We start from the raw sequence: 23,864 nt of genomic DNA on the forward strand, positions 1-23,864 counted from the left end.
AATAACATATTTATACAAATATAGCCCAAAGAAAGCCAAACACCATTGCATATTTGACATTGATGAGCTTCTGACAGCCACATGGTGGCTGCAGCTCGCCCCCAGCCCACACACCGTGGCCCCTGCCCCACCTCAGCGGGCCCCAGTCCCACCGATGTGCAGCCCCCAGCACCTTCCTCCCCTCGCCTTGAGGAAATTCTGTTTATTCTTCCAGGACTGGTTCAGCCCTTCCTTCTTTCTCAGGGTGCAGTGAGGCCTTCCTCATGTGCACACCCAGAGCCCTGGTTTACGCTTTGCTACGGTGGCCGTCAGACAGGGTCAGCTGCTCAAGGGGGAACCTGCCTTACCTGTCTGTTCCTGCAGCACACCGGGCAGCCGCGCCGTGCGATGGGCTCTGTCATGTTTAGTCAATTGAACCAGAGCAATTAGGCAGAAGAGATTTTTAAATTGCCACAGCCTGTAGAGTGTCCAAATAGAAACAAGCGGTTGGTTCAGACTCAGGCTAATGCAGCCATGGTTTTCTGCACAGCTTCCTTCTGGGAGCACCTCAACTTTCTTTTAGGCAATCGGCGATAAAATGCCAGAAACGCGGGACACGGGAAGGGAGGGGATGCGCCTGTTTTGTCACGTCTGCGCCTGCAGCACCGGGCTGCGTATCCCGTGGGGACGCTGGAGCATCCGTGACGCTCGTGAATAAGTCAGCCCAGCACTTCCCTTTCCAGAGGGGGAATGAGGGACCACTAGGGGCAAGTCCAGCCCAGCAGTTCAGAGAATCCTCCGGAAGAACTCAGCATGCCAGCTCTGCTCTGCTCTGCTCTGCCTGGGGAGGTGGCAGGGGGCGTACGAGAGCTAGGGCTCCATTCAAGGCCACTCCGAGAACCCATGTGCTGCCTTTGGGTCTGGTGGCCACATCCCCTTCCGCCCCCTCACACAGCCACTGGGGGCCAGAGCTCAGGGGAGTCAGCCAGCTTCATACTAACTGCCCAGGCTTTGTTCAGACCTGCCTCTTCTCGTAAACCTAAAATATGTATTTTGGAAGTGCACGTGCTTGATGTCTGAGCTCTTAGAACGTCTTGTCTGATCTGCTGCGGCAGGTTTCCTTAGAAGAAAGGTGCCAGAAGGTGCAAGAACCGTCTCTCTCTAACTCACGCGGGGACCGTGCCGGCCTGGGACCCGCCCAAGGATGTACTGACTTTCGTGGACTTGCTCTCTGGCCCGCTGCCCCAGCCCTGCTGCCTCATCACTCACGTTTAATGCAAGGCGCCTTTTGTGACTGTCTAGCGTGGGCTCACCAGGAAGCCACCGATTGACAGCTCTTCCTCTGCTGAAGGATAAACACACCCAGATTCGCAGTGAGGGTGCCCACTGTTTAAAAAAAAAGCTGCACTTTCCTCCGCAAAAGGGCTTGGCCAGCAGCATGGGGCGCCCTGGACCGGCTCTGATGGGGCTTCCTGGGAGGACCCCCAGCAGGCCTGTGGTGTGGAGGGTCAGAAGTGGGGGGGCAGGTGGCCATCACTGGCCCATGGCTTGAAAGGTTTGGACCTGCCAGCCCCTACCTGCCACCTTCTGCTGCTGTGGGGCCTGCTGGGAACGCGTCCCACCTGTGAATCCAGTGGGTAGCGTTAGAGCCGTGGCAGATGGGCTGGATTTGGCTGCTGTTTGGGTTGCGGGCGACAATAGGTGTGCAGCCTGGGGCAGAGATGGACACACAGGGCCACGCTGACATCGGGGGGAAGAGGCCACGGCAGTTCCACGTGAGGGTCACGGTGGATGAAACTCCTCTCTCCACACTTGGCTCCCTGGGGAGAAGGAAGATAGGGACGCCTCTGCTGGGTGTCTTCATGAGTCTGTGGAGGAGGAGACCACCCTGCTCAGTCAGCTCTGCTCTGACAAGAGCTCGGTGGTCCGGACAAGCACTCCTGCTCGTGCCTGGTGTGCAGGACGGGTCCAAACAGACTTAGGCTTCCCACGTCCCCGTGCAGCACCACAGCCCCTGAGCCGCAGGCCCTCCCTCTGCTGTCACCGATGGGTTCTGCTTGTCACTGGGACCTCTTTCCCAAGCCGGCAACTTAGCATCCCATCGGGATGGAACCAAGCGAGGTGCCACCTCGGGGCCACAGTTTTCAGTGGCCATTCAGGAGGGTCTGCTCTGCCCAGCATGGTACCGAGCCAGGCACCGAGAAGAGAATGACAGCACGTGCCCCCCCCCCACCCCGTTGGGCATCCACGGGGATGGAGACTCCCTGCCAGTTTTTAGGGTTAGGGCAGGACACCCCGCTTTATAGCAGAGTTTGTAGTGGCAAGAAATTGCCAACTGTTTAAATCTCCATCAGTGTGCACCGGTTCACTAATGCACTATAAACCATTGCTAGCTCCAAGCTCCAAGACCATTAGGTAAGAAAAGCAGGTTGTGCAAAAGCAGTGTGTGAAGCTGATCCGATGACTTTAAGGCCTGTGGCAAGCGTGCACATGCGTGTGTGTGTGTCACGAGCACACACATTAGGGTTGTGCATACGACCTGCCATCAGAGGTTGCTTCTCAGAGGCACATGCCGAGGGCCCAGGGATGGCAATGCCCTTCCGTGCAGAAGGCGCTTGGGTGGGTCTTGTGGGACAGACGCATGAGGACCACCCACAGGGTGGAGTCTGGCCTGGCCAGGCTGGAGGTCCCAGGACGAAAGGCAGAGGTGAGAAGAGGCAATTCTGCGAAACAGCCTCGACCTCGAGCTGGGACTTTGAACTGGTTTGCACTTGAAAGCCGGGGTTGGTAAAAGCTGGGCACCCACACTCTTCTTCCGTTGCAGCTGGTGGCAGCGATTGTGTTCATCAGTTTTGGTGTGGTGGCCGCCTTCTGCTGCGCCATCGTGGACGGTGTATTTGCAGCGCAGCACATTGTGAGTACGTTGTCATTGTGTGCACAGTCTCGGTCGCTTTCCGGGGCTGAAAGACTCGACATGGAAAAAGTAAAATTTCATTTTGCAGAACTCAGCTCAGACGGCTTCATAGTCGGTCTCCTCACTGGGGGGTTGCCAGTGGCTGCCTCTCCTCTCAGCAAGTCTCATTTCCTACACAATGAGCTTCCCTCTCCACACACAGCACACACACCACACAACACACAGAGCACACAGCACACAAAACAACACATAGAGCACACAGCACACACACCACACAACACATAGAGCACACAGCACACAGAGCACACAGCACACATACAACAGAGCACACAACACACACACCACACAACACACACACCGCACAACACAACACACAGAGCACACGCCACACACACCACACAACACACAGAGCACACAGCACACACACAACAGAGCACACAGCACACACACCACACAACACACAGAGCACACAGCACACACAACACACAACACACAGAGCACACAGCACACACACCACACAACACACAGAGCACACAGCACACACACAACAGAGCACACAGCACACACACAAACACACAGAGCACACAGCACACAGAGCACACAGCACACACACAACAGAGCACACAGCACACACACCACACAACACACAGAGCACACAGCACACATACAACAGAGCACACAACACACACACACACACACACACACACACCGCACAACACAACACACAGAGCACACGCCACACACACCACACAACACACAGCACACACAACACACAACACACAGAGCACACAACACACACACACCACACAACACACAGAGCACACAGAGCACACAACACACAGAGCACACGACACACACACAACAGAGCACACAGCACACAGAGCACACAACACACAACACAGCACACAGCACACACACCACACAACACACAGAGCACACAGCACACATACAACAGAGCACACAACACACACCACACAACACACACACACCGCACAACACAACACACAGAGCACACGCCACACACACCACACAACACACAGCATACACAACACACAACACAAAGAGCACACAACACACACACACACACACACAACACACAGAGCACACAACACACACACACACACAACACACAGAGCACACAACACACAACAGAGCACACAACACACAGAGCACACAACACACAACAGAGCACACAGCACACACACCACACAACACACAGAGCACACAGCACACACACCACACAACACACAGAGCACACAGCACACACACCACACAACACACAGAGCACACAGCACACACACCACACAACACATAGAGCACACAGCACACACACCACACAACACATAGAGCACAAAACACACCACACAACACACAGAGCACACAGCACACACACCACACAACACACACAGCACACAGAGCACACAGCACACACACCACACAACACACAGAGCACATAGCACTCACACAACAGAGCACCAAACACACACACCACACAGCAGCACAGCACACACAACACACAGAGCACACAGCACACACACCACACAGCACACAGCACACACAACACACAGAGCACACAGCACACACACCACACAGCACACAGCACACACACCACACAACACACAGAGCACACAGCACACACACAAAACACACAGCACACAGAGCACACAGCACACACACCACACAACACATAGAGCCCAAAACACACACACCACACAACACACAGAGCACAGAGCACACAGCACACACACCACACAACACACACAGCACACAGAGCACACAGCACACACACCACACAACACACAGAGCACACAGCACACACACCACACAGCACACAGCACACACACCACACAGCACACAGCACACACAACACACAGAGCACACAGCACACAGAGCACACAGCACACACACCACACAACACACACAGAGCACACAGCACACACACCACATAACACACAGAGCACACAGCACACACACAAAACACACAGCACACAGAGCACACAACACACACACACACACAACACACAGAGCACACAGCACACACACCACACAACACACAGAGCACACAACACACACCACACAACACACAGCACGCAACACGCAGAGCACACAACACACACACCACACAACACACAGAGCACACAGCACACACACCACACAGCACACAGAGCACACGGCACACACAGCACACAGAGCACATAGCACTCACACAACAGAGCACACAACACAGCACACACAACACACAGAGCACACAGCACACACACCACACAACACACAGCACACACACCACACAACACACAGGGCACACAGCACACACACCACACAACACACACAGAGCACACAACACACACACACACAACACACAGAGCACACAGCACACACAACACACAGAGCACACACACACACACACAACACACACAGAGCACACAGCACACACAGCACACAGAGCACATAGCACTCACACAACAGAGCACACAACACACACACACACACACACACACACACACCACACACCACACAGCACACACACCACACAACACACAGAGCACACAGCACACACAACACACAGAGCACACAGCACATACAACACAACACACAGAGCACACAGAGCACACAGCACACACACCACACAACACACAGAGCACATAGCACTCACACAACAGAGCACACAACACACACACCACACAGCACACAGCACACACAACACACAGAGCACACAGCACACACACCACACAGCACACACACCACACAACACACAGAGCACACAGCACACACAACACAACACACAGAGCACACAGCACACACACAAAACACACAGCACACAGACCACACACCACACAGCACACAGAGCACACAGCACACACACCACACAACACACAGAGCACACAACACACACCACACAACACACAGAGCACACAGCACACACAACACACAGAGCACACAACACACACACCACACAACACACAGAGCACACAGCACACACACCACACAGCACACAGAGCACACAGCACACACAGCACACAGAGCACATAGCACTCACACAACAGAGCACACAACACACACACCACACAGCACACAGCACACACAACACACAGAGCACACAGCACACCACACACCACACAGCACACAGAGCACACAGCACATACAACACAACACACAGAGCACACAGCACACACACCACACAACACACAGAGCACACAGCACACACACCACACAACACACAGAGCACACAACACACACCACACAACACACAGAGCACACAGCACACACACCACACAACACACAGAGCACACAACACACACACACACAACACACAGAGCACACAACACACACACCACAGAGCACACAGCACACACACCACACACCACACAGCACACAGAGCACACAGCACACCACACAACACACAGAGCATGCAACACACACAACACACAACACACAGAGCACACAGCACACACACCACACAACACAGAGTACACAACACACAACAGAGCACACAGCACACACACACACACAACACACAGAGCACACAGCACACACACCACACACCACACACCACACTCCAGAGCACACACTTTTCACCTCTAAATGAACAGGTTTTCTCTAAAATCTCAGGCTGAGGAATCGTTTCTGTGTCCTCCTGAGGTGGGTCCTCGGCCTCAGGTGGGCGGTGCCGTCCCCACCCCCTCCCCAGCTGGGCTCCTGGTGGGCTTCGCCATCTGGGTGGCGGCTGGTCCCCGGGAGCTGCCAAATTGCTTGTCATGAACTCTCAAACCAAACCTGTGATTGTTTCTCCCTCTTTTTCCATAAATCACACTGAAAGGCACTGAAGGTTGTGTTAGGCCTTTGTCTGCCCCACACTCACCTTCATTATATGAAGTGGTAGCACACTCACAAAACACGTGTGCACATGCATGCACATACCACGGCTCATACGTGCGCACACGCACACACCACGGCTCTCACACACGCGCGCACACACTCCCGTGGAGGCGCGTTGTGGGAGCTTTCTCAGTGGGCGGCTGGGTTACTTGCTATTCCACGGTTTCCAGGTGGCGGTTTCCACTGTGCTCCTGGTGCCCATGGCTATGGCCCCGCTGAGGGGCAGGGTCCAGTCTCTGACTGCAGTTGGGGGTGTCCCCAGGCTCCAGACCTCGGGCGCCTCTCCACTCTGGAGGGCCACACGGGGCGTGTGTTCAGGCAGGCGTGGGAGCCTCTTGGTCAGAAACAAAGCAGGGCCCCTGGCCGGGGCCTCCCAGGGCTGACTTGAGGATGGATGTACAGACGGCACTCACCAGAGCTCAGATGCTGTCGAGGGAAACGTGGCACTGCCTTGCGTGCTGCTGAGGAAGAAGACAGATGGTGAATGACAGCTCCAAGGGTGTCATGTGGGGACGTGCGCACCTTCCAGCTGCTGAGAGAGGCCGAGGACGCCATGCTACTAGGCCTCTGTCCCATGGGGTTGTGGCACGCTGCCCTCCTTCCCGGCAGGAGCCTCTGTCCGTGGGGTTGCGGCACCCCGCCCTCCCTCCCTCCCGGCAGGAGCCTCTGTCCGTGGGGTTGCGGCACCCCGCCCTCCCTCCCTCCCGGCAGGAGCCTCTGTCCCCTTGGGCTACTCATCGTTACCTGTGGTCTCATGTCTGTTCCCTCAGGGGAAGATAAACACCCAGAGACAGAGACTTGTGTCTGCTTCCTCCATTGCTGTGTCACCCAGAACGTGTCCAGACATAGTAGTTCTTCACCAGTGGTGGCCCAAGGGACAGAGGAGTGATCCTCCTTCTCATCTGTTGCAGTGTTACTAGTGATTTCTAATACTTTTCTTGGATCAGAACTAGGAGCACTTTAAGAAATACTAATAAAACTAAGTGTGGGCAGTGCGACCCTAGCTTATTTACAGGTGATGCAGTTTTGTGGCATTTTAGTTTTGGTACTTCCTGCTGTCCTCTACCGTAGCAATTATAAGCACTTTGCAATGGTCAGTTTATGGGTCTGTCTGCTTCACTAGCCTATAAATCCCTTAAGGGCAAGAACTGTGTCTTGTTATCCTTACCATTTGGCACTGTGTCTGCTCCATGAATGTTGCAGATGGTGGGATGGATTGATAGTTGGATGGGGCCATAAATGGGTGTATAGCTGAATGGTTGGATGGATGGATGATGGATGGATGGATGGATAGAAGGATGGATAATGGGTGAATGACAGAGGAATAGAGGGATGGGTGGATGCAGATGAATGGAAGGATGGATAATGGATGGATGATGGATGGATGGTTGGATGATGGTTGGATGTATGTATGTGGATGAATGGAAGGATGGATGATGGATATGGATGGATAGAAGGATGGATGATGGATGGATACATAGAAGGATGGGTAATGGATGTTGGAGGAATGGATGGAAGGATTGATGACAGATGGGTGGATGGATGGATGAGGGTGAATGGAAGGATGGATAATGAATGGATGATGGATGGATGGGTGGATGGATGGAAGGATGGATGGATACATAGAAGGATGGATGATGGAAGGATGGATGTGGATGAATGGAAGGATGGATGATGGATGGATGATGGATGGATGGATAGAAGGATGGATGACAGATGAGTGGTTGGATAGATGTAGATAAATGGAAGAATGGATGATGGATGTGGATGGATGATGGATAGATAGAAGGATGGATAATGGATGATGGATGCATAGATGGAAGGATGGATGACAGATGGGTGAATGGATGGATGTGGATGAATGGAAGGTGGATAATGGATGTATGAGTGGATGGATGAGTGGATGGATGGAAGGATAGATGGATACATAAAAGGATGGATAATGAATGGTGGATGGATGGAAGGATGGAAGGATGGATGACAGATGGGTGGATAGATGGATGTGGATGAATGGAAGGATGGATAATGGACGGATGATGGATGGATGGATAGAAGCATGGATGACAGATGAGTGGTTGGATAGATGTAGATGAATGGAAAGATGGATGATGGATGTAGATGGATAAAAGGATGGATGATGAATAGATAGAAGGATGGATAATGGATGATGGATGGATAGATGGAAGGATGGATGACAGATGGGTGAATGGATGGATGTGGATGAATGGAAGGATGGATGATGGATGGATGATGGATGGATGAGTGGGTGGATGGAAGGATGGATGGATACATAAAAGGATGGATAATGAATGATGGATGGATGGAAGGATGGATGACGGATGGATAGATGTGGATGAATGGAAGGATGGATAATGGATGGATGATGGATGATGGATAGAAGGATGGATGACAGATGAGTGGTTGGATAGATGTAGATGAATGGAAGGATGGATGATGGATGTGGATGGATAAAAGGATGGATGATGGATAGAAGGATGGATAATGGATGATGGATGGATAGATGGAAGGATGGAAGGATGGATGACAGATGGGTGGATGCATGGATGTGGATGAATGGAAGGAAGGGCACATGATAGATGAATGAATAGATAGATGTGGAGGATGGAAGGAAGAATGGGTAGGTGCATAGATGATTGACTGGATGATTGGATGGATGGTTGGGTGGGTGGGTGGATGGTTGGGTGGTTGGAGGGATGAGTTTATTAGTCTGAAATCCTTCCTGCTACCTTCCTAGTAGAAGAGACAATATTTTTTTATGAAACGGTGCAGGAGCCTAACACCTGTGGTGTGGGGTGCTGGGATGCCCTTCAAAAGGCCAAGCACCTGTCTCCCTTCTGCTGCCCTTGACTGATGGAGAATATGTGTCGGCCAAGCCTGCATAGCCGAGATACCCTCCCATGGGACTTTCTGCTGTCTGGCCTCCTGGATGCAGCAGCCCAGCCGCTCTGCAGGGAGCGTGGAGTGTCCCGTCTTCAGTTTTGTCTGGGAGGCTCGAGTTGGTGTTGGCCTTGGTCCTTGAGGCCCTGAGCCTGAGACCCACAGGCCTGAAATTGCCTCTGGCCTCTCCCGCCTGGAGGCACCTGTTTTATTCCATCTGTGTTTATCTGTTTCTCTAGGAACCGAGGCCCCTCACCACGGGAAGGTGCCAGTTTTACTCCAGTGGGGTGGGGTACTTGTACGACGTCTACCAGACAGAGGTGAGCAGGAGCACTGACATTCACGTGGGTTTTGCTCCGCTAACCCCACTGACCCCATGTGGTTTTCCCTGTGCATAGGCATGGTCTGAGTATTTCGATTCTAATAGTTCCTGGGGGTCTCCCGTGCGGCTGGTGAGCCGTCAGTGCCCCCTGTGTTTTGGGCCTTGATGCTTCTATGTGCTGTATTTCACTCTGGAGTCAGAGCTCCAGACTTACTTTGTTAAATCACAGCAGTCTCAGAGTTCATGTGTCCAGTTCTGTGTGGCTCTTCCAATTAGCACTTTTCTAATTTAATTATTGCAATAAGAAGCAAGGATAATACGTTTACAGTGTCCGAGAAACTTCTGGATTTCCCTGAGCCACCGACAGTGGCAGGCAGTGTGACCTCATTTCTCTTTCCAGGTGAGTGAGATGCAGGCAGTAATGACCCGCGGGCGGCTGCCGCCTTCGCCAGGACCATCCGAGGGCACAGCTCGGCGACGGCGCTGTCTGTGTGTCTCCAGCTTGCCCTGTGTGGATTCCTGGCTTCAACTAAACGAAGCCTCTCATCCTTAGCACGTGTCAGAGGAGCAGGCGGAGCTGGAGGCCTCTCTGTGGCCAGCACCTGCCAGCTTGTCTGGGACTCTCCAGTAGCTGCTGGGAGGCATCCTGTGTGTGTGTGTGTCGGGGGGGGGATAGGTGGGAGGCGTCCTGTGTGTGTGTGTGTCGGGGGGGATAGGTGGGAGGCGTCCTGTGTGTGTGTGTGTCGGGGGGGATAGGTGGGAGGCGTCCTGTGTGTGTGTGTGTCGGGGGGGGATAGGTGGGAGGCGTCCTGTGTGTGTGTGTGTCGGGGGGGGATAGGTGGGAGGCGTCCTGTGTGTGTGTGTTGGGGGGAGGCGTCCTGTGTGTGTGTGTGGGGGGTAAGCGTCCTCTGTGTGTGTGTGTGTGTAGGTGTCGTGTGTGTGTGTGTGTGTGTGTGTGTAGGCGTCCTGTGTGTGTGTGGGGGGGGGGTAAGTGTCCTCTGTGTGTGTGTGTGTGTGTGTAGGTGTCCTGTGTGTGTCTGTGTGTGTGTGTGTAGGTGTCCTGTGTGTGTCTGTGTGTGTGTGGAGGCGTCCTGTGTGTGTGTGTGTGTGTGTGTGTGTGTGTGTGTGGAGGCGTCCTGTGTGTGTGTTTGTGTTGGGGGGAGGCATCCTGTGTGTGTGTGGGGGGGGGTAAGCGTCCTCTGTGTGTGTGTGTGTGTGTGTGTGTGTAGGTGTCCTGTGTGTGTGTGTGGAGGCGTCCTGTGTGTGTGTTTGTGTTGGGGGGAGGCATCCTGTGTGTGTGTGGGGGGGTTAAGCATCCTCTGTGTGTGTGTGTGTGTGTGTGTGTGTGGAGGCATCCTGTGTCTGTGTCTGTGTCCTGTGTGTATGTTTGTTGGGAGGGAGGCATCCTGTGAGTGTGGGGGGGGGTAAGCGTCCTCTGTGTGTATGTGTGTGTGTGTGTGTAAGCATCCTGTGTGTGTGTGTGTGTGTGTGTGTGTGTGTGTGGAGGCGTCCTGTGTGTGTGTTTGTGTTGGGGGGAGGCATCCTGTGTGTGGGGGGGGGGTAGGTGGGAGGCGTCCCGTGTGTGTATATGGTGGGGAGGCATCCTGTGTGTGTGTGTGTGAATGGAGGCGTCCTGTGTGTGTGTGTGTGTGTGTGTGTGTGTGTGTGTAGGGGGGAGGTGTCCTCTGTGTGTGTGTGTGTGGAGGCGTCCTGTGTATGTGTGTGTGTGTGTGTGTAGGCGTCCTGTGTGTGTGTAGGTGGGGAGGTGTCCTCTGTGTGTGTGTGTGTGGAGGCGTCCTGTGTATGTGTGTGTGTGTAGGCGTCGTGTGTGTGTGTGTGTGTAGGCGTCCTGTGTGTGTGTAGGTGGGGAGGTGTCCTCTGTGTGTGTGTGTGTGGAGGCGTCCTGTGTATGTGTGTGTGTGTAGGCGTCGTGTGTGTGTGTGTGTGTGTAGGCGTCCTGTGTGTGTGTAGGTGGGAAGGTGTCCTGTGTATGTGTGTGTGTGTGTGTGTGTGGAGGCGTCCTGTGTGTGTGTAGGGGGGGAGGTGTCCTCTGTGTGTGTGTATGTGTAGGTGTCCTGTGTGTGTGTAGGTGGGGAGGTGTCCTCTGTGTGTGTATGTGTGGAGGCGTCCTGTGTATGTGTGTGTGTGTAGGCGTCGTGTGTGTGTGTGTGTGTGTGTAGGCATCCTGTGTGTGTGTAGGTGGGGAGGCGTCCTGTGTATGTGTGTGTGTGTGTGTGTGGAGGCGTCCTGTGTGTGTGGGGGGGGGAGGTGTCCTCTGTGTGTGTGTATGTGTAGGTGTCCTGTGTGTGTGTAGGGGGGGAGGTGTCCTCTGTGTGTGTGTTTGGGGGGGTGTCCCATGGCCAGGGCTTTCCAGGCTGTCACGTGGAGGTGGCAGGTATCTCTTCCGAGGGTGCCCGTGCTCAGACCTGGGTGGAGGGCGCCCTGGGACGGGACCTCTTCTGCTGCCCTCTGGGCTCTCAGGCTTCTGTGCACCCCATGCCGAGGGCCTCCTGGGCTCTGTCCTTCCTCCCACACACCCTGATGTTTCCCTCTGCTCCTGGGATCACAAAGAAACGAGGCCTGTCCTCCGAGCCCCGGTTATCCGGCCCCTGGGACCAGCCTGCGCCCCGACTCCTGCAGGAAGGGTGCTGGTCCCTGAGCCCCCAAGCCCCTGCATCTGGAGTCAGGGCAAAGTCAGGAGGGGCAGCTGCTTGGCTGGGCCCGAGTGGCCGCTGCCACCTCCCACAAGGCAGCCCTGCCTTGGTGGGGTGAGTGAGGTGGTGGACGCTGGCGTGTGACCTGACAAGGCCTCTCTGCCCCAGGTCACCTGTCACTCCCTGGACGGCCAGTGCCAGCTGAAGGTGAGGAGCAACACCTGCTACTGCTGTGACCTCTACGCCTGTGGGAGGTGAGGGCGCCGGGAACCCCCGTATCCATGCCTGCGGGAGGTAAGGGGCGCTGGGGAGCCTGTATCCACGCCTGCGGGAGGTAAGGGCGCCGGGGACCCCCATATCCACGCCTGCGGGAGGTAAGGGCGCCGGGGACCCCCATATCCACGCCTGCGAGAGGTAAGGGCGCCGGGAACCCCCGTATCCACGCCTGCGGGAGGTGAGGGGCGCTGAGGACCCCCGTATCCAGGCCTGAGGGAGGTAAGGGCGCCGGGAACCCCCGTATCCACGCCTGCGGGAGGTGAGGGGCGCTGAGGACCCCCGTATCCAGGCCTGAGGGAGGTGAGGGGCATCAGGGACCCCTGTAGCTATGCCTGCAGGAGGTGAGGGGTGCCGGGGACCCCTGTATGTGCCTGCAGGGGCAAGGCCCCCATCCTTCTGCTCCCGACATCACCCCCCATGCCCCTGCACCTACATCGTCTCCTTTACTCATTAGATGTTTACATGAGGAAAGGACATTGAGTCCATTTCACAGATGAAAAGATGGAGGCTCTGAAAGGTTGATCTGCCCAAGAGGACACAGCCCGTGTGTCGGGCGAGAGTTTAAACCCGGCCCGGCCTCCTCTTGGGACAGGGGCCCGTGACCCTGACAGCCTTCCCATCCTGGCGTGAAGACAGAGATGGCTCAGACACCCGTCCTGCTGGGCCACTGAGGTGGAGGGCTGGCCTGCCAGGCCCAGTTGTCGCTCTTTGCCACTGTGGGCCCCAGGTGGGGAGCCTCACAGGCCAATCCCATCAAACGTAGGTTTGATCCCCCAGAGCAGTGCAGGGACCGGTGCTGACTGGGCTCCAGCCCTGACTTCCTCCCCCAGCCTTGCAGGGCTCAGGTCCAGAGGACACCTGACCACGAGTTTAACTTGCGGGTGGTCACTTGCCTCGTGTGGTGATGCCACAATGCCCTCTCTGTGCAGCACAGAGTCCTCGCCCGCCTACTACGAGTTCATCGGCGTCCGCGGCTGCCAGGACGTGCTGCACCTGTACCGCCTGCTCTGGGCCTCTGCGGTTCTGAACGTCCTGGGCCTGTTCCTGGGCATCATCACCGCTGCCGTCCTGGGGGCCTTCAAGGACATGGTGAGGCCCCTCGGCGGGACCCCCACTGCTCACCGGGAGCCAGGCTCCGGGTCCATTTCCCCAGGGTGGGCTGGGGGATCCCTGGCCCTCACTTTACAGATGGGGCACTGAGGCCCGTGTGTCTGCCAGCGGTGTGTCAGGGTGATAGCTGGTGTGCACCGACTCACCTTGGGGCCATCCTGTCCCAAGCCTGTCCCAAGAATCACCTGATTTAATCCTTGCCTCCCTGCTGAGGTGGGCACAACCCACCCCCAAGAAACAAAGTTCAGCTCCCAAGAGGGAGGCCCAGCCCTTGTGCACTAAGCTCCCCTCGTTAGCAACTGCCTGGGGCTTCAGACTGGCAGGTCTGGGCTGGGGCCGGGGCCAGTGCCTTCACAGACCCCAGAGGCGAGACCCATACGGCCTGGGCAGGAGGAGGGAGGGACGGGGCCCCTCGCAGGCGTTGGGCTGGACCTGTCCTGGGAAGGCCGACCCTCGCCCGCCCAGGAAACCACAGGGATACCACTGGCCTGGGCTGGTTGTCCTCTCCCTTCTCCCTCCTCTGCCCTCTCCTGGCACCTGTTTCGAACCAGATGTTCTGGTGGTGTGTGGCCAGCAAACCCGCCCCTGAACTCGCAGAGAAGCTGCAAGGGAGGGGCAGCCAGGAGTGAGGGAGCCCCACCCTGAGAACATCCAAACAGCAACCCAGGGACGAAGGGCATCCCCTCTTGCACCCACGCGAGGTGACCGGGCAGCACCAGGCAGACGCACATCCTGCAGGCCACACCCGGCCCAGTGTGGCAGTGACAGCACTCCTGAGTGGCTTCTCCATGCCCCATTCATCCCAGAGACTGCCCGTAACTAAAAAGTAACTCAGCTTGGAACCCTCCTGCCATCTGCTTCTCAGCTTCTCCTTTTCTCAGCACTTTCGTGCTTCCAGACAAAACTGGTGAAGCTGAGAGTGACCTTGGCATCCCAAGGTCCAGCCCTCTGGCTCCCCACCCAGTGGCCCCCCAAGCCCCACCCTGGGCCCCCCGACGCCTGCACACCAACACAAGACAGGCACCTCCCAGGGTCCTTGCTCTGCAGTGACAGCTGGCCAGCCCCTGTGGGCTGGGGCCGGGTGGGAGCGGGAGTCTGGGGTTGGGAAGGGTCTCTGCCGGGGATCGTGCAGGCTCTGGGTGCCTTTGGTGTCTCCTCGGTTCAGGCTTCTCTGCCTCGGCGGCTCAGTGTCTCCCCTCAGTGGCTGCCCTAGGAAGAACTGCAGCTGGATTGTAGACAGGACACAGAAACGCGCGTGTGGTGCAGGCGCCATGCTCGCCGCACAGGCCCGGGGTTTCCAGGGTTTTCCGGAAGTGGCTCGTGTGTTCATTAAAGCCGGTGATAAAATGCTGGAGTGCGGGATCAGGAACAGGAGATGCCCCAAGGGCCAGCCCACAACGCAGAGCCACCCCCGGCTCCGGGAAATCTTTCTCAAACCCAAAGCTCAGGGGTGTGCAGAGCAAGGAGGGGGCTTGCTAACCTTCACACCCACCAAGCAGGCACTCTTGTGAGTTTAATTGATTCTGCCGTTTAAACATTTTGTTAAGGAATGAAGATGCTTCCTTACCCGTCACCAAGCTGGACGGCCCTTCTCCGTAGACGAGGGCAAATTCCTTGTGACGGGTGCATGGGAGGTGCTTAACCTGCCGGCAAGGGCAGGCGGCTGAGCCAGCCTCTCGGGCCTCCTCCACGTGTGACTCTGTGGCCTCCTCCACGTGTGACTCCGTGGCCTCCTCCACGTGTGACTCCGTGGCCCCCGTGTTCTCTGGTTTCTGTGCACTTGCCCTGGCCCCATCCTCAGGCCACCCCCAGCTCAGAGGCCTCCCCACCCCTCTACCTGTCAGAACCTCAAATCTGCTGCTCCTCCCTCATGGAGCACGGACCCTCCATGCCCATCCACCTCCCAGGCCCACCTCAGCTGCCCCCCTGCTCTCTGCAGGGTCTGAGGCAGAACCACGGCCTCCTGCACATGTAGACCAAGGACCAGCTGCCCAGAAGCCCCTGCCCCTTCCCACCCTCCAGCGCCCACTGGGCAGGGGGCTCCCTCCCAGCCCCGGGGGTGCAGGCAGCGCTGTTTTCTATCTGAGGACACCTCCGGCCTGGGGTCATCACCGTGGCCCGGGGCCGTCACTGTGGCCAGACCCTTGCAGCAGTTCCGGCCTGGCTTCCCTGCCTGTGCCATCTTCCCCTGGCTTCCCTCCAGGGTGCTGCTGAACCCGGGGTTGAGGGCTGGGGGCTGGGGAAGGTGGAGGGGCACCTGTGTGAAGGTGGGGAGGGAGGCGAGGCCTGGGTGCCCTCGGCCCAGTCCCCGTGTTTCTGGCCCTGGAAGCCCTGGAGCTTGTGTGAGCCGTGGGCCCCTCCCTCTGTGGGGGATGAGGCCGGCCGGGGCCTGAGTTGGAGCTGGCACCTTCTTTGGAGAATTTTGACTGCCTGAGTGGGTCAGTGGAAGTGTGGATGGGAGCTTAGAAGGCTTTGGTTTTGTTTGCATTCCCCAGAAACCCCGCGCTGGTCGGGTGCAGGCTTGGGGAAGCGAGAGCTGTCAGCCCGATGCTGAGAGGATCTTCCTCACCTGCACCCTTCTGTGCCGAAAAATCAGACTCTGGGGCCCGGAGAGAAGGAAACCAGTGCTATTTTTCCCCAAAAAATATTAAATAAAAAAGAGCCTGAGCCAAGCAGTCACCCAGTGTGACTGGCAGGTGGCAGGGCCCTGAGACCAAGATGTAGAGAACGTGAGTGTAAAGACACGCTGGGCCGGGGTTAGCTCCAGCCTGAGAGGTGGGGTCAGGGGTGCTGGGCTTTCTAGGAAGGCTGGATGGCCTCTCCCTCCACTGGGGGGTGCACGTTGACCGCCCGTCTCCTCTCCGTGGCAGGTGCCTCTGTCCCAGCTGGCTTACGGCCCAGCCGTCCCACCGCAGACCCTCTACAACCCTGCCCAGCAGATCCTGGCCTGTGCAGGCTTCCGCCCAATGCCCGAGCCCGTCCCGACCTGCTCGTCCTACCCTCTGCCCCTTCAGGTAGGGCCAGCGTCACCTGCTGGAGTTGGACGTGCTGGTTGCAGGCAGTGGGGTGGACAGGACGGGGCTGGAGTCGGAGGGGATGAGGTCTTACGGCCGCCTCACCTTCTGAATTAGGGATGGGAGGTGGGGGGGCAGTAACAATCCGGCCGTTGGGGCACAACGTCCCTGCAAGTATGGCCGGGGACTGCGCCAGGTGGCCCTGGTGACCCGCCACCATGCTCTGCCGGCAGCTGGCTCTTCTGACCCCGGGACTGGCCCTGCACGGGCCTGGGCAGCTCCCGCTGCAGTGTGGAGGCTCCTGTGTGTCTGCTGGTGGACGTCCTGGGGGCACAGCCAGGTTATTTAGGTGGAGCCATATGGATCTGCCGGAATCCAACCCCATTTTACCTGTAGACGTGGAGACCTCATAGGGTTCATCCTGACATGATGCTGTTGACCTTGGAGACAACAGAGGGAGAGGCCACGGTGGCAGGCGAGCAGAACAGTGGCCTCTACCTGCCTGTCCCATTTCCACTCCTGGGCATGACCGCCTTCTGTGCCACGAAGCTCTGTCCTGTGGCCACGGGTGAAGCAGACCCCGATAATCCAGCATCACTACAACGACCGGGCCGTGTTTCTTACCTCGGCACTGCAGGCGTTCGGGGTTGGCCACCCGCCGTGCTGGGGCACCCTGGGTGCTGTGGGTGCTGGCAGGCCCTGGCCTCTGCCTGCAGCATGTAGGAGCCGCTAGTGTCACAACCCAAACTGTCTCCAGACGTGCCCTGTGCCTCCTGCCTGGATGTGCCACATGCCCCCTGGGGACACAGTTGAGAACCCCTGGTCCTGATAAACCTGGGCTTCCTTTCTGGGTGGGAGGCACGGCCCACACGCCCGGCTGACTGGCAGGTCATTTTGCGTGCGTTAACAGCAGCCTCTGCAGAGAAAGCTGTGTCAGGCCCAGCCCGACGAAGCTGCAGATCGAAGCACCACCGTGATGTGTTTCTGTGCGGGGAAGGGCAGGGGGAACGTGGAGGGTCGTTAGTTTTGAAGTCACGCATGACACAGGTCTTCGGATGTTCCGCAAGGAGACCTGCTCCCAACCCATGACGTTGGCAGGAAGAGACATTCCTCAGAGTGACGTCCGGGGGAGGCGTGTGCACACCCCACCCTCACGTCCAAGACAGGGCTCAGGTTTGGCCCGAGAGCCACGACCTCCTCAGCTCACCCCGGGGACCTGCGCCAGGGACCCCGTGGAGGGAGCGGGAACCGGCACTCATGGAGAGGGGGCTGCTGGGGGTCCCTGGCGTCCAGGGCCTGCTTGGGGCAGCCGCCTTCAGTCCTGCCCAGGACACGGCAGCTGTTGGGCTCAGTGGGGACTACTAGGGCCCCAGCCTGATACCATCTCCTCGTGGAGGGATCCCTGCACCCTGTGCCTCAGTCTCCTCTCTCACTTTGAATATGAAGCTGGGGCCCTGCTCCCTGGGAACACAAGGCCCTTGCCGGAGGTCTGGCCTGGAAGCATGTTTTCCATTTCTGTGACGGGGAAGATGTGGTCCCCAGGGTCAGAAGATGGCGGGAGCTTTTGCCGGTGACCCTGCGGTGGTCTCTCCTGTGGGCAGGCGCGTCTGCATGGTGCTGCAGGCAGCTTCATCCCCCCCCAGGCCGCCTGCCCCTGCCCCAGGGACGTCCCCATCACGGCAGGGACCATGTCCCCCGGGGCCACAGCCTTGTCCTGGGGGCTTCTCTCTGGCCGCCTGGTCTCCCGTGGGAAGTTTGCCAAGCCCAGACCTGGAGGCCTGCAGGGGCAGGGGTATCTCGGGGGACGCTGGGCTGGCAGGTGCTCCCCAAGCGGCTCTGCACAGACCTGGACTTGGAATCGCATAGGTGCCAAGAACTCGCAGCCCAGAGCACAGCCTGGGTGGCCCAGCCTGTCTTCCATCCTCAACCTCAGCCGCCGCCCCTTGGGGCCCCAGAGGAGAGAGAATTCGTGGTTCCATCAGCCGCTTCCTCTTGTCTGGCTCCAGGGCTGGTTTGGGCTGCCCTGGTGCTGGGGCCTGGCTGTCTGAAGCTCTGGCTGTGAGGGGCCAGGCTTCAAGTTTGCATTCTGACTTGGGACCTTGGAGACAGCGAGGCTTTGTGGGGGGAAGGGGTGGTGACTCCCTCAGGCAGGTGCATACTCCCTCAGGCAGGTGCATCCTCCCTGCCTGTGAGCCCCACGGAGGTGTCAGATGTGGGGGTGGTCCTCCCCATCACACGCGGGCTTACGGGATGTGGGGGATGCCAGGGCGGATCCACTTCATCCCCATGGTGCTCCATCCTTATCCACCCTGGAGCTCTGGCTTTGCACAAAGGGTGGATATTCCCCTCTTCTTCTGGGGAGGCCTGGGGCCCTCGGATGGCCCAGCCAGCCTCTGTGCCAGCGTGTGTGAGAGCTTAATATACACACGCTGATCATCGGATTTCAGAGGTGGCAAATCAGATGAGGCACATGTGCTCCTCAGAAGAACAACAGAGGAGGGGCTCTGCTTCTGCAGAGATGGAGAGAAAATGTTCAGTGTGTTCCATGGAAGTCGTTAGCAGCAGAAAATACTCCCACTTGAGACTGGAGAGGGGGGTGGGAACAGTGACTTGGGGGTTGTTTTGAGCAGTTAATAAAAAGGGCAATTTAAAGAGACCACCTACCTTGCACCCAGCAGCTTTGCCAGGCATGAAGTGCAGGGGAGGATGTGGCATCACAGCAGAGGATGAGTTCCTGCCCCATTACTGAGAAACGTGCCCTCCCTTCCCCTGTGAGATTGTTTGTGGGCGGGGCTTGTCCTTGTCCGTTCAGTGGTTAACCATGTGGTCCTGGGGTTTGTTCTGTGGTTCCCGGGGGTTTACTCCATGTTCCTGGGGGTTTGTTCCGTGTTCCTGGGGGTTTACTCCGTGTTCCTGAGGGTTTGTTCCGTGTTCCTGGGGGTTTACTCCGTGTTCCTGGTAGGGGGAGGGGTTACTCTGTCGTTCTGAGAGTTTTGCTCCATGGTCCTGGGGTTTACCCCTCAGTTTCCTTGACTGCTCATCTGCTGTGAAGAAGAGTGGGTGCTATGGAGTTAGAAGTTGGGAGTTCCCAGCAGACTTGAGAGAATGTTCCCTAGTGTCTCACTCTGTCGCCTGTGGCCAGAAACCTGTGAGTTTTGGGGGAAGAAAGAAATGAGGTTGGCAGGTGTCCCTGAGCCACTGGATCCCATGAGCCTGGGCTGTCAGCCTCAACATCGCAGTCCCTCTGAGCAAGGGCCCCATTCTCAGCCTTACCTACACCTGTGCAGAAATTCTGCTGTCAGTATCCAGAGGTCCTGCTAGCTCCCAGGGCATCTGCAGTGCAGAGCTCTCCAGGGAAAGGCTCAGACAGGCAGCTGGCTTCTCATGGGACCCTGCAGGCCAGGGCAAGAGGAGCATAGAGCACATCTGGTAGCTTGGAGTTTAAAAAACTCTTCCTGTGTTATTTCTTAGGAGTTTGTTTGCTTTATTTAAAATTTGATTTCAAGATAGAGTTTTTTAGCCCCTAGAATTTAGGGCGGGGGGAAGAACTAAGATGTGTGTTGGCAGTTGGAGAAAAGCTAGAATGTATTGATTTAAAATCTGTTCCTCGCTTTTCCGGTCTCAGAATTACTTGAGTGGGTCTATGTGTGTTAGTCGGGGCTCTCTAGGGAAGCAGAGCCTATGGGGAATACAGGTACCTACATGTGAAGAGAGATCAATCCATCGATTCTGAATGACTGGCTGGCCACCGTGGGGCTGCAGGTGCACAACCACAGGAAGGGGACAGGCTGGACCAGGGAGGCTGACACTGCCTCGGGAGTGCCCAGGCCGCTGGGGCACAGTCCACTTCTGGGGACCGCAGCCTCTTTCCTTAAGGCCTTCAGGGGAGAGGAGGGGCTGTCCGTGTCCGGGTGCTGAGGCGCTGTATGCAAGGGTGTCAATCACACCTGAAGACGCCTCCACAGCAACACCCAGATGTGTGTGTGAGCCGCTGAGTCAGCCACGGTGACACTGAACCGGCCACACACTGCTGGACGTGTGGACGCGTGGGGTTCATATGTGGGGCCTTTCCTGAATATGAAGTGTTGGGTGAGCCCAGGGCCCTGGGCCTGGTGGCCCCTGACTGTCGGTTTTGGAGTCAGGTCAGAGGCTCGCTGTCTTCGAGGCAGCGGGATGTGGTCTGGGCACACCCTTCCTGGGGCATCTACCCCCTCCCCGTCCAGCTGTGGAAGCCAAGGTTGTGCCAGTGAGGCCCCGGCCACCCTCTCCTGTTGTGACCAGGGCTGGAGCTGCTCCATCCAGCGGTCCTGGATCTGTGGGGGGGGGGCCGGTGAGAGGGGTCTTGGGTCTGTGGTGGGGGAGGGGGGCCTGAGAGTGGCCCTGGGTCTGTGTGTGTGTAGGGGGGGGGGGCTTGTGAATGGCCCTGGGTCTGTGGGGGGAGGGTGTGTGAATGGCCGTGGGTCTGTGTGTGTGTGGCGGGGGGGCCCGTGTGAATGGCCCTGGGCTGGTGGGGGTGGGGTGCACGTGTGAGTGGCCCTGGTCTATGTCAGGCTTCCCTGCGGTCCAGCACGGGATGGTCTCACCTGCTAACCCAGGGCCCTCTGTTTATTGCAGCCCTGCAGCCGCTTCCCAGTTGCGCCCGCCTCCGTCCTGGCTTTGTCTGAGGACCTGCAGTCCCCCTCTCCAAGCAGCTCTGGCTCTGGGCTTCCTGGCCAGGCCCCACCGTGCTATGTACCCACCTACTTTCCCCCAGGGGAGAAGCCACCCCCGTATGCACCCTGAGAGAGGTGTGGAGTAAAAGAAAAAAAAAGGCAGCCTCTGGAAATCCCGCTTCTGTGGCCAACCTCCTAGAGAACCCAGGAGAGTGTTCCGGAAGTCTGTCCCCTGCTTCCCTCCCTGGGCACACTGGTGAGGGAGGCTGGGACCAGGCAGGGAGTGGGGCCCTGCAGACCCAGGCTGGTGACACCTCGGCTCAGGCTCTGCTCACACCACCCGGCCTCCTCCTTTGACAGCGATTGTTCTGGTGTTTTCACATCCCTTAATTAATTAGCTGCTATTATGATTCTGCAAAGAAGCTGCGGCTCCGTGCCTCCCTGCGTGTGTGTTCCTATTTGTGGATGTGTGTTGTGCGTCACACATTCACGCGTGCGTCTGTGTCCTGGAGAAGGGCAGGGCAGGACCCACCCGCCCCGCGTGCTGTGCCCCTGACATATGCCAGGAAGGGAACGACGCTTTGGCTCCCACGCCCGGTGCTGTGTCTAACCGCCTGCGAGTTGCCAGAGTCTGGGGGCCCAGTTATCCTTCCCAGCCCCGGGCGCAAATCTGCCCGGGCCACTGGCGCGAGGGTCTCTCCCTGAGCTGTCTCCCAGCTACGGCACCTGGACTTCTGCTGTCCTTCCGCGGCGGCTCCCTCACCGCAGTGTCTCAGGAGGGGATAGTGGAGGAGGGTGTTTCGCGGTCCCTCGGCTCAGGGTCTGGGGCCGCAGCGCTCCCTGTGGAAACCAGCCTGGCTCCCCACGGGCCCAGCATGCGCCCTGCCAGGCACACCTGGGGAGACAGGTGAGCGCGCCTGGGAAGAGGCAGGTCCCCAGTGGGTCCCAGGCGCCCCAGTGACTCGAGTTCAGGATGCGCCACCCCAAAGTAGCCAGAGTCTCTTGAAAAGCAGTGGATGTGGGGAGAGGCTCTCAATTCCTAAAGTCAGATCCTCAAGGAACCACGGACTCCCCGGGGCACGGGGGAGGCGAGAGGCGATCCCACTGCTTCTCAGACGCACCATAAGACACCGAGTCGCCGCCTGTGCTCTGTGGGCTGCTCACACTTCCCCAGTCACTCCCTCTCCCCTCGGAAGCTGGCGCCCCAGGGCCTCACGTCCCTCCCTTCAAAGCCTCACGGTGTCTGCAGTAAACAAGTACCACTCTTCTCCTGAGTGAATCTGAGGTCTCCAGCTTATTTCATGGAACAGCACCCGCCTGGGAGCTGGAGCGGGGACTTTCGTCCCTGCCCAGTCCTGGGTGTGGGAGAAAAAAGATACGGGAGCCACGCTTATTATGCAGACACAGGCTCCTGCCCCCTCCGCTGCCCGGGAGCCTCCCTCTGTCCCCCTCTGCCCGACGGTGGGTCTCAACCTGTGTTCAGTGCTCCTGGGCAGAAGGCCTGCAGCGCACATCCACGCACGGACGGTGCCCAGCCAGGCCCAGGGGCGCCAAAGGGCCTCTGAAAGGCCTGCAGCCAGCTCTGGTCTGTGAACCTGCCACTGCTTGTCATTTTTATTTTATAAATCCAGCCTCACCCACTTGCTTTCCAGGAGAATGTGGTCTTGGCCTCTCCTCAGGGCTGACTGGCCTTGGACCGGTCCAGGAGGTCAGGCATGAGCCGGAGGCGCTGCATCCTGTCTGGAAACTCACCGCCGGGTTCCTCCAGGGCTGCAGGTGCCTGGCTCCGACTGAGAAGCTGAACAAGCAGCAGAGACCAAGGGGTTTCTGGAGCGCCGGGAGAGGCACTCAGCTGCGCCTGGGGGGATGAAAAGTGTGCCATGAATTTCCCGAGTCCCCGAGGCTCTCGTTTTACCTCGGGAGGCTCTATGGGCACTGACGGTGCCGTGGTCTTGTGTGGGCGGTTCTCTGTGGCCTGGGCACTCTGGAGCTCGGCCTGTGCCCCCGAAGCTGCCTGGTGCAGGCCCCAGGGCCTCTTGTTCTAGGGGTACGAAGAGCAGAGAAGCTGAACTGCAGGTCTGGGCAGGCAGCCTCTGCCCCCTGGAGCCCTGGCCAGCAAAGTCACAGGGATAACCATCGTTCCCTCATGTCAGCCCTTGGTTGCAGGGT

At 57.7% G+C, this 23,864-nt stretch overlaps 1 protein-coding gene across 1 annotated transcript in view; it reads left to right on the forward strand.

Annotated features, from left to right (window-relative positions):
• Positions 1-22,279, forward strand: part of TMEM255B (transmembrane protein 255B) — a 65,840-nt gene extending 43,561 nt beyond the window's left edge. The window contains exons 5-10 of the mRNA XM_050767044.1: positions 2,804-2,893; positions 9,907-9,987; positions 12,812-12,897; positions 13,849-14,008; positions 16,900-17,043; positions 21,658-22,279. Of these exons, the coding sequence (XP_050623001.1) occupies positions 2,804-2,893; positions 9,907-9,987; positions 12,812-12,897; positions 13,849-14,008; positions 16,900-17,043; positions 21,658-21,825 (729 nt within the window). The 3' untranslated portion in view covers positions 21,826-22,279. The remainder of the gene's footprint in view (positions 1-2,803; positions 2,894-9,906; positions 9,988-12,811; positions 12,898-13,848; positions 14,009-16,899; positions 17,044-21,657) is intronic.
• Positions 22,280-23,864: the final 1,585 nt, after the last annotated feature.

This window comes from Macaca thibetana, chromosome 17 (genome assembly GCF_024542745.1).
Source record: "Macaca thibetana thibetana isolate TM-01 chromosome 17, ASM2454274v1, whole genome shotgun sequence".
Classification (NCBI taxonomy): Eukaryota; Metazoa; Chordata; class Mammalia; order Primates; family Cercopithecidae; genus Macaca; species Macaca thibetana.